Source organism: Ochotona curzoniae, unplaced genomic scaffold, assembly GCF_017591425.1.
Source record: "Ochotona curzoniae isolate NIBS_2020 unplaced genomic scaffold, NIBS_Ocur_1.0 contig_4105, whole genome shotgun sequence".
In the NCBI taxonomy this organism is placed as follows: Eukaryota; Metazoa; Chordata; class Mammalia; order Lagomorpha; family Ochotonidae; genus Ochotona; species Ochotona curzoniae.
This window is the reverse complement of record NW_024466129.1, coordinates 2,639,447-2,649,754: the sequence shown is the minus strand read 5'-3', so window position 1 is coordinate 2,649,754 and position 10,308 is coordinate 2,639,447. Positions and strand designations below refer to the sequence as shown.

Below are 10,308 nucleotides of genomic sequence, written 5' to 3'. Positions count from 1 at the left end.
CTTGTGCCCTGGGAAAGCAGTCAAGGCTGGCCCAAAGCCTTGGGACCCTGCATCTGTGTGGGAGATCCTGAAGAAGCTCCTGGCTCCTGGCTTAGACCCAGCCATTATGGCTACCGGGGTGAGTGAACCAATGGACAAAAGATCTTTCTCTGTAACTCTGACTTTGCAATAAAAATAGACAAAAAGAAAAAGTACTGCAGGAAGTTCATGGAAAAGGGAATTAATATATTGCAAGAATTTTAGAGTTGGTACAGAGGCTTTTGCAATACACATTTGCATGACTTTATATAACCTACACATGCATGGATTTTACTGTCTGCAGCAAAATAAGCATGATTATTTCTGCTTCCATGAATTTTTTGGAGATACTATGCATGGTAGTGTGGAAACACCTCCTTAACGTCAGGGCAATCCCTGTGGGTGACACTAGATGGCATACTTAGGAGACTGTTTGAACGCAGGCAAGCAAAGGCCCAAAATGCATCTCAAAGTTGATCTGCAGCCACTTGCATGTATCAGAAGCATGGACCGCTACACAGGAGCATCAGTGCAGCTCATGGAAGGTGGGACTTAAATGGAGCACTGGAAATTGGAGTGTTTTTTTTTTTTATAATTTAAATTTATTTGTATTGGAAAGTCAGAAGAGGACAGAGAGGAAGATCTTTTGTCTGCTGGTTCACTCCCCAAGTGGCTGCAATGGCTGGAACTGAGCTGATCTAAAGCCAGGGGCCAGGAGCTTCCTTCGGGTCTCCCACGCAGGTGCAGGGTCCCAAGGTTTTGGGCCGTCTTCAACTGCTCTCCCAGCCACAAGCAGGGAGCTGAATGGGAAGCAGGGCTGCTGGGATTAGAACGAGAGCCCCTCTGGGATCCCAGGGTGTGCAAGGCGAGGACTCCAGCCATTAGGCCGCCGTGCCAGGCCTGAAATTGGAGTGTTTTAAGCCAAGGGCTGACATCACCACCTGCTTTTGGTGACTGACAGCCGTGTGGGGACAGTCATGAGAAGTTGCGTCGTGGCCAAGACAGACCTTCAAGACACTTTGTTCAGTCAGCCATGTCACGTCAGGCTACAAGCAGGGAACTAGATGGGACCTAAGCCAGGGCAGTGTATTAGTGGAGAAGAGGTGACAGGTTAAACATTAGGTATTTGGGGGAACTGAACAAGATGAGTGATCATATCTGAGGACGTGAGAACTGCTCTCTGGCTTGCCAGAAGGATGGATGAGAGGACACGTGAGGGGGAGGCAGCGGCTGGAGAGCAGCACGCGCTCGGACCCTGAGCCATCCACTGGAGGAGTTGAGAGTGTACTTGGAGGGTAGGGTCTGGAACGCTGGGACAAGTGAGGTCCTAGGAAAACCTACATCCCAGGAGCAGTTACAGCTCACAGATACAATTATATCTACAGCAATCGTTTGTTGATTTCTGACATTCATTGCTAACAACATCCCACCTTTTGGGCTCTTTGAAATGAGACCAGACATAAGGAAAGTATGTCACTTGGTTGCCTGTCTAAATCCTCTTTTGAAAGACTTGGATTCCAAAACTCCTCTCTCTCTAATGTGATGTGTACGAGAGAGCAGACCATCTGTCTCGTAGCTTGTCCAGTTTTGGGCTGTTTGACTCTCCAAGTGTCTTGAGCAAATTTTTTGAAAACGAAGCTACATCTGCAGGCTGGACTAAATTCTGGTTGTGTTTTTTGTTTGTTTAAATTTTTATTGGAAAGTCAGATATACCGAGTAAGAGAGACAGGAAGATCTGCCATGAAGCCAGGAGTGTCCTAGTGTATCCCACGTGGGTGCAGGGTCCCAAGGCATTGGGCACTTCTCAGCTGCTTTCCCAGGCCATAGGCAGGGAGCTGAATGTGAAGTGGAGCCACCAGGATTAAAACCAGCGCCTATATGGGATCCCAGTGTTTTCAATGCCAAGGGCAACTGCGCTGAACTCACGGTGCTTTACACATGAGATTTCATCACAGTACTGTGGACTGTGTGACGTCACGTCCGAAGATAGTGTCTGGCTGTGGACTGTGATGTCACGTCGGGAGGAGCATGTCTGGCTGTGGACTGTGATGTCACGTCGGGAGGAGCATGTCTGGCTGTGGACTGTGATGTCATGTCGGGAGGTGCATATCTGGGTGTGGACTGTGATGTCACATCGGGAGGTTCATGTCTGGCTGTGGACTGTGACGTCACGTCGGGAGGTGCATGTCTGGCTGTGGACTGTGACGTCACGTCGGGAGGTGCATGTCTGGCTGTGGTCTGTGTGATGTCACATGGGGAGGTGCATGTCTGGCTGTGGACTGTGACGTCACGTCGGGAGGTGCGTGTCTGGCTGTGGACTGTGTGACGTCACGTCGGGAGATGCATGTCTGGCTGTGGTCTGTGTGATGTCACATGGGGAGGTGCATGTCTGGCTGTGGACTGTGACGTCACGTCAGGAGGTGTGTGTCTGGCTGTGGACTGTGTGACGTCACGTGGGAAGGTGTATGTCTGGCTGTGGACTGTGTGACGTCACGTGGGACATGGGAAGGAGCGTGTCTGGCTGTGGACTGTGACGTCACGTGGGGAGGTGCATGTCTGGCTGTGGTCTGTGTGATGTCACGTGGGAAGGTGTATGGCTGTGGACTGTGTGACGTCATGTGGGGAGGTGCATGTCTGGCTGTGGACTGTGTGACGTCACGTGGGGAGGTGCATATCTGGTTGTGGTCTGTGTGACGTCACGTCGGAAGGTGCGTGTCTGGCTGTGGACTGTGACGTCACGTGGGGAGGTGCATGTCTGGTTGTGGTCTGTGTGACGTCACGTCGGAAGGTGCGTGTCTGGCTGTGGACTGTGACGTCACGTCGGGAGGTGTATGTCTGGCTGTGGACTGTGTGACGTCACGTGGGACATGGGAAGGAGCGTGTCTGGCTGTGGACTGTGACGTCACGTGGGGAGGTGCATGTCTGGCTGTGGTCTGTGTGATGTCACGTGGGAAGGTGTATGGCTGTGGACTGTGACGTCATATGGGGAGGTGCATGTCTGGCTGTGGACTGTGTGACGTCACATGGGAAGGTGTATGTCTGGCTGTGGACTGTGTGATGTCACATGGGAAGGTGCATGTCTGGCTGTGGACTGTGACGTCACGTCGGAAGGTGCATGTCTGGCTGTGGACTGTGACGTCACGTGGGGAGGTGTGTGTCTGGCTGTGGACTGTATGACGTCTCATCGGAAGGTGCGTGTCTGGCTGTGGTGTGTGTGACGTCACATGGGAAGGTGCATGTCTGGCTGTGGACTGTGTGACGTCACGTCGGAAGGTGCATGTCTGGCTGTGGTGTGTGTGACGTCACATGGGGAGGTGCATGTCTGGCTGTGGACTGTGTGACGTCACGTCGGGAGGTGCATGTCTGGCTGTGGACTGTGTGACGTCACGTCGGGAGGTGCGTGTCTGGCTGTGGACTGTGACGTCACGTCAGGAGGTGCGTGTCCGGCTGTGGACTGTGTGATGTCATGTTGGATGGTGCATGTGTTTTTTTTTTTTTAATTTTTTTATTGGTTACATTGCATTATGTGACACAGTTTTATAGGCACTGGAATTGTCCCCTCCCCTTCCCAAACCGCCCCCCCCATGGCGGATTCTTCCAGCTTGTTGCATTAGCACAGTCGAAATTCAGTTGAGATTCTTGCAATGCAAGCATCTACCAAGCACAGAATCCAGTATCTTATTGTCCAGATAAGTTCAACGGTTTCTTGGGAAGATTATCTCTGGTCTGAAGGTAGAGCCGGCAGAGTATCATCCCAATCAATTAAAAGCCCCGACATTTCATCAGTAACAGTTTATAACATTATGGAATTAGTTGACATGGTATTGAGTAACCAACATGTTAGAGAAAAAAGAAAGAATGCAAGTTCTGAACCACATCTTGTGACTTCTACATTGATGTTTCAATTATTAGTTTATATACAACTGGGTTCTATACACCTTAAAATGGCTACAGATTACTATTCAGCTGTCTCGTGTCTATTTTAATTTTAGTATTTAGCAGTTAATAGCATTGAAACATGATTTTGCTGAACCTGGCTGTTTTTCGGGTAGTCTAACTCTATAACTCTAACAAGACATATGCCAACAGTTTAGGTGAACAGTTTTAGCAGGGGTGTGCAGAGAAATCTTCAATACCCCAGTGAGGAGTAACTAATCTTTGTGTCCCACCCAGTGAGTTATAAGTGCATCCTCACTGCCCGTTTCCTGTCTGTTTCTAAGCTTTCGTTGCTGTTCTCAATCTATTCTAGTTTTTTGTTGTTGTTGATTTGTTTGTTAGTTTGTTTTGGGGGGTTTCTGGAGCGATCCTGATGGTCATTACCAGAGAGGGTGGGGACCCAAAGTCGGAACCAGGCAAGGATCAGAGAAGCTCCTCTCCCTAGTCCTGAAGGAAGTTTACTGTTTTGTTTCTGCGGACCGCTCAGGGCTCCTGGTTGTCGTTCCGATGACCTTGGATCCTGCAAGGCAGGGTATGGGCTTCTTCCATCCCGTGTGGGAGAACCAAATGGAGGTGGGTGACCTCAGAGTTCTCAGCCTCTGAAGGTACTCCAATTCCCCGTGGTCTCCTTGGCGCTTGGGATGTAGTCCTTGGCGCTTGTACTGATAGTCCTTGGTGAGGATCTGGGAGTCTTAAGGGTTGGGATACAAGCCTCCTCCTCTCTGCCTGCTCCACTCTGGGGTCCCCCCGCCTCTGTGCATATGACCTCCTGTTAAGAGTTTGTTAGGGTTGCTCCTGATTCCGCCCCATTTGCCTTTGTAGTTTTGCTGTTGTCTAATGCTGATTTGAGTCCGTTATCTATGAGTTACCAGTTGCGACCCTGATAGGTTATACTTCCCGTCTTCCTCACACCTTCTTGGGTGATGTAAGATTTCTCTGCTCTCCCTCCCCATTTCCGAGTAGCATAGGGCCTTACAAGTAAATTAGGTTTTACAATTCTTTGATGTAGGTCATAAGCAGTCTGACTCACATTGATTGTTGGTTCATTGGTTACTTCACAATGTCTTATTGCATGAGATACAGGCTGTTTGGGATTGAAATAATATTACTGTTTTTCCTTTCCAATAAAAAAATCTTTAAAAAAATTTTTTTCTCCCATTCTGTTGGTTACTTCTTCACTTTAATTGTTTCCTTTGCTGTACAGAAGCTTTTTAGTTTGATGCAGTCCCATTTATTCATTTTGGATTTGATTGCCTTTGCTTTAGGCATCTCTTTTTTTTTTTAAGATTTATTTTATTTTTATTGGAAAGGCGGATATACAGAGAGGAGAGACAGAGAGGAAGATCTTTCGTCCGATGATTCACTCCCCAAGTGAGTGCAACGGCCGGTGCTATGCCGATCCAAAGGCAGGAGCCTCTTCCGGGTATCCCACGCGGGTGCAGGGTCCCAAAGCTTTGGGCCGTCCTCGACTGCTTTCCCGGGCCACAGGCAGGGAGCTGGATGGGAAGCGGGGCTTCGGGATTAGAACCGACACCGATATGGGATCCCGGGCGTTCAAGGTGAGGACTTTAGCTGCTAGGCCACCGCGCCAGGCCCTAGGCGTCTTTTCTAAGGAGTCTTTCCCTGTTCCTATATCTTGGAGTGTGCTTTGTATGTTTTCCTTTAATAGTTTGATGGTTTCTGGGTGTAGATTTAGGTCCTTGAGCCAGTTAGAGCTAGTTTTAGTATAATGTGACAGGTGTGGATATTGTTTCTTCATTCTGCATGCTGCTACCCAGTTGTCCCAACAGCATTTGTTGAATAGACCAGGATTTTTGCCTGGGTTGTTTTCAGTTTCCTTGTCAAAGATTAGTTGACTATACATGTGTGGGCTCCCTTCTGGTGTTTCTGTTCTGTTCCACTGATCTTCTCTGTTTCTGTACCAGTACCAGACTGTTTTGATAACCACTGCTCTGTAGTATGTCTTGAGGTCTGGAATTGTGATTCCTCCAGCCTGATTTCTATTTTTCAGGATAGCTATAGCTATTCGTGGTCTTCTGTGATTCCAGATGAACTTCTTCATCTTTTCTATTTCTGAAATGAATGTTGCTGGGATTTTGACTGGGATTCTGTTGAATCTGTATATTGCTTTTGGTAATATGGTCGTTTTGATGATGCTGATCCTGCCAATCCAGGGACATGGTAAGGTTCTCCATTTTTCAAGGTCTTCTTCTATCTCCTTTTTCAATGATTTATAGTTTTCACCATAGAGGTCTTCCACATATTTAGTTAGTTTAATTCCTAGGTATTTAAGATTCCTCTATGCTATTTTAAAATGGACTGCACTTACAATTTCTTTCTCAGCCATGGAATTACTTGTGCACACTGGTGCCATAGATTTGTGTTCATTAATTGTGTATCCTGCTACCCTGACAAAGTCTCTTATGAGCTCCGTAGTCTCTTGACTGAATCTTTTGGTTCTTCTACGTAGAGAATCATGTCATCTGCCAATAGAGAGATAATTTCATTTCTTCCTTTCCAATTTGCATTTCTTTAATTACTTTTTCTTGCAAATAGCTCTGGCAAGGACTTCCAATACTAAATTGAAGAGTAGTGGTGATAGTGGACATCCCTGTCTAGTTCCAGATTTTAGTGGAAAGGCTTCCAATCCTTCCCCATTTAGTAAGAAACTGGCATTGGGTTTTTCTTAAATTGCTTTGATTGTGTTGTGGAATGTTCCTTCTATGCCTATCTTGTTTAGGGTTTTTAACATGAAGTGGTGTTGGATTTTATCAAATGCCTTCTCTGCATCTATTGACAGGATCCTATGGTTTTTATTTTTCAATTTGTTGATGTGATGTATTACATTTATTGTTTTATGAATGTTGAACCATCCCTGCATGCCTGGGATGAATCCCACCTGTTCAGGTCAGTGATCTGCCGGATGTGTTGTTGGATCCTGTTGGCTAGTATTTTATTGAGGATCTTTGCATCTATGTTCATCAAGGATATCGGTCTGTAGTTCTCTTTTTCTGTTGTTTCTCTCTCTGGCTTTGGTATTAAGGTGATACTAGCTTCATAGAAAGAGCTTGGGAGGATTGCCTCTTTTTCTGTTGCTTGAAAAAGCTTGTGTACGATTGGGGTAGGCCCGCCGTCCCCGCCACCGCTGTCCTAGGCCACCGCAGCGGCTGCCCGCCCGCCCCGCTGCCTGCCCGCCCCGCTGCTCCGGCGGTGGCCGCTGCGCTGCCTGCGCCCAGGGCTGGGGAGGGGGCCGTGGAGCAGCCACCCCCCACGCCCGGCCGCCGCGCCAGGGCCTGCGCCATGGCGCTCTGGCTGCCGCCACTGCCTGCGCTGCCGGGCTAGGGCAATGCCAGCGGCCCTAGCGCGCAGTCCTCGCAGGCACCATGAACCCCCTGCTCCGCCGCCTGCTGCTTGCTGCGCTCCTGCAGCTGGCCCCCGCCCAGGCCCCGGTTCCCCAGCCTGATGCCCCTGGGCACCCGAAGAAAGTGGTGTCCTGGATGGACGTGTATGCCCATGCCACCTGCCAGCCGCGGGAAGTGGTGGTGCCCTTGTCTGTTGAGGTTATGGGCACCGTGGCCAAACAGCTGGTGCCCAGCTGTGTGACCGTGCAGCGCTGCGGCGGCTGCTGCCCCAACGACGGTCTGGAGTGTGTGCCCAATGGGCAGCACCAAGTCCGAATGGAGATCCTCATGAGCCGCTACCTGAGCAGTCAGCTCGGGGAGATGTCCTTGGAGGAACACAGCCAGTGTGAATGCATACCAAAAAAGAGGGAGAGTGCTGTGAAGCCAGATAGCCCCAGGCCTGTGTGCCCACGCCGTTGCCAAGGGCGGGGCTTAGAGCTCAACCCAGACACCTGCTGCCGGAAGCTGCGAAGGTGACATACTGCGCTCCAGACAGGGGTGCTGCTGTCGCATAGGCCACTGGCAGTGGGGAAGAGGGAAAGCTGGGCGAACACTCCTAGCCCAGCTGCCATCTAATGGGGCACACTGAGTAGGGTTAGGAGACCTGGAGGCAGCCAAGAGGGGTCACCACCAGTTTAGGGGAGCATGGGGTGCCGGGCAAACATCTCCTCCATCTCTTTATCTGCCAACCATGGGATTTGGGCTTTGCTATGAAAACTGTGACCTCCCCCCACATCCCCTGCCCCTGATAAAAGATGAGAGAGAAGCCAAAAAAAAAAAAAAATTGGGGTAAGATCCTCTTGGAATGTTTGGTAGAATTCAGCAGTGAAGCCATCGGTCCAGGACTTTTCTTGGTTGGGAGGGCTTTAATTACTGATTCAATCTCAGTGCATGTTATTGGGCTGTTTAGATTGTTAATTGCTTCTTGATTGAATTCTGCTGGATTGTATGTGTTCAAAAATCTATCCATCTCCTCTAGGTTTTCTGATTTGTTTGCATATAGTTGCTTGTAATAGTTCCTGATGATTCTTTGTATTTCCGAGGTATCTGCTTTTATATCTCCTTTCTCATCTCTGATACTATTGATGTGTATTTTCTCCCTCCTTTTTTTGATTAGTCGAGCAGTGGGGAGTCTATTTTGTTGATTTTCTCAAAGAACCAGCTCTTTGATTAATCTTTTATATAGTTCTCTTGGTCTCTATTTGGTTTATTTCCTCCCTTATTTTGATGATTTCTTTTTCCCTACTAATCTTGGGATTCCTTTGTTGTTGTGTTTCCAGTTCTTTCAGTTGTAAGGTTAGCTGACTTACTTGGTGCTTTTCTAGTTTCTTGACATAAGCATTGATTGAAATGAACTTTCCTCTCAGCACTGCCTTGATTGTGTCCCATAAGTTTTGATAAGTTGTGTTGATGCCTTCATTCGTTTCAAGCAATTTTTTAATTTCCCCTTTGATTTCCTCTCTAACCCATTGCTCATTTAGTAACGTATTATTCAGTCTCCATATGTTTGTAAGTCTTCCTTGATGTTTCAACTGCTTGGTCTCAAGCTTCACTCCTTGGTGGTCTGAGAAGATGCATGGTATGATTTCCACTTTTTAAAATTTGCTGAGGTTTGTTTTATGACCTATAGCATCAATTCTGGAGAAAGTTCCATGTACTGATGAAAAAAAAGTGTATTCTCTGTCTGTAGGATGAAAGGTTAGATAGATGTCAACTAAGTCCATTTGCACTAGTGTTTGGGTGAGTTCTATTGTTTCTTTGCTGAGTTTCTGGCTTTTTGATTGTCCATTTGTGTTAATGGGGTATTAAGGTCCCCCACTATTATGGTGTTGGTGTCTATTTCTCCCTTTAAGCTCATTAATATTTGTTTCATGTAGCTAGATGCTTTGGCGGTTAGAGCTTAAACATTTATTATGCTGATCTCTTCTGGCTGAAGGCATCCTTTGATGATTGTGTGTTTCCTCCTTCATCTCTTAATGTTCTTTACATCAAAGTCTACGTCATCTGATGGCTATGCCTGCTCGTCTTTCCTTCCCATTTGCTTGGAATATCTTTTTCCATCCTTTCACTTTCAATTTTTTCTGATCTTTGTTGGTGAGATGTGTCTCCTGTAAGCAGCAGATAGCTGGGTTTTGTTTTTTGATCCAGTCCTCCAATCTATGGCGTTTGACTGATGAGTTTAAGCCGTTTACATTCAGCGTTATTATGGATAAGGGGCCGTTTGGTCCTGTCATTTTGGCAATGTGTTCTATAATTGAGTCGTTTGTTAGCCTTTTAGTGGGATGTTCTCCACATTTGGCTTTGTTTCTGGTGGTTGCTGTTTATTTTTTCTTTCATGGGAACATCCTTGAGTACTATTTGTAGGGCAGGTTTAGATGAGACAAAATCTTGAAGTTTTTCTTTATTGTGGAAGAATTTTATTTCGTTTTCAAAGACAAAGGAGAGCTTTGCAGGGCAAGTTATTCTGGGCTGAAAATTTTTCTCTCTTAGAATCTGGAATATATCACTCCATTCTCTCTGGCCTGTAGTGTTTGCTCTGAAATGTGAGTTTGATTGGAATTCCCCTATATGTCACTTGATTTTTTTCCCCGTGCACATTTCAGGATTTTTTCTTTCTGTTCAACTGAAGAGAGCTTGATTATCATGTGTCGTGGTGAAGTTCGGTTTTGGTCAACTCTGTTTGGAGTTCTGTAGCCCTCCTGTATATTATTTTCCAATTCTTTGCTCAGATTAGGGAAGTTTTCCTTTATTATTTCACTGAATACAACTCTAATCTCAACTTCTCTTTCTGCACCTTCTGGAACTCCCATAACTCTTATGTTGGACCTTTTAATCATATCTTTTATTTCTTGGATGCTTTTTTTTAGCTTGACCTAGCTCTGCTTCCAGCTTTTATTTTGTTTCTTCATGGTGACAGGAAATATCTTCTAATTCTGGATATTCTTTCTTCTGC

General features: G+C 46.8%; 1 protein-coding gene and 1 long non-coding RNA gene across 2 annotated transcripts; both read left to right on the top strand.

Annotated features, from left to right (window-relative positions):
- The first annotated feature begins 1,907 nt into the window (after positions 1 to 1,907).
- Positions 1,908 to 3,536, top strand: LOC121159254. Its single transcript, XR_005884324.1, has 3 exons — positions 1,908 to 2,399; positions 2,439 to 2,479; positions 3,251 to 3,536. It is a non-coding gene; the product is annotated as an uncharacterized LOC121159254 (long non-coding RNA).
- A 3,801-nt stretch (positions 3,537 to 7,337) lies between these two features.
- On the top strand, positions 7,338 to 7,882 carry LOC121159253 (vascular endothelial growth factor B-like). Its single transcript, XM_040984218.1, has one exon. The coding sequence runs from the start codon at positions 7,338 to 7,340 to the stop codon at positions 7,830 to 7,832; it is 495 nt and encodes a 164-aa protein (XP_040840152.1). The 3' UTR covers positions 7,833 to 7,882.
- Positions 7,883 to 10,308: the final 2,426 nt, after the last annotated feature.

Excerpts from the sequence above, each read along its gene's own strand:
- LOC121159253 (XM_040984218.1), top strand. The coding sequence starts at position 7,338 with ATGAACCCCCTGCTCCGCCGCCTGCTGCTTGCTGCGCTCCTGCAGCTG.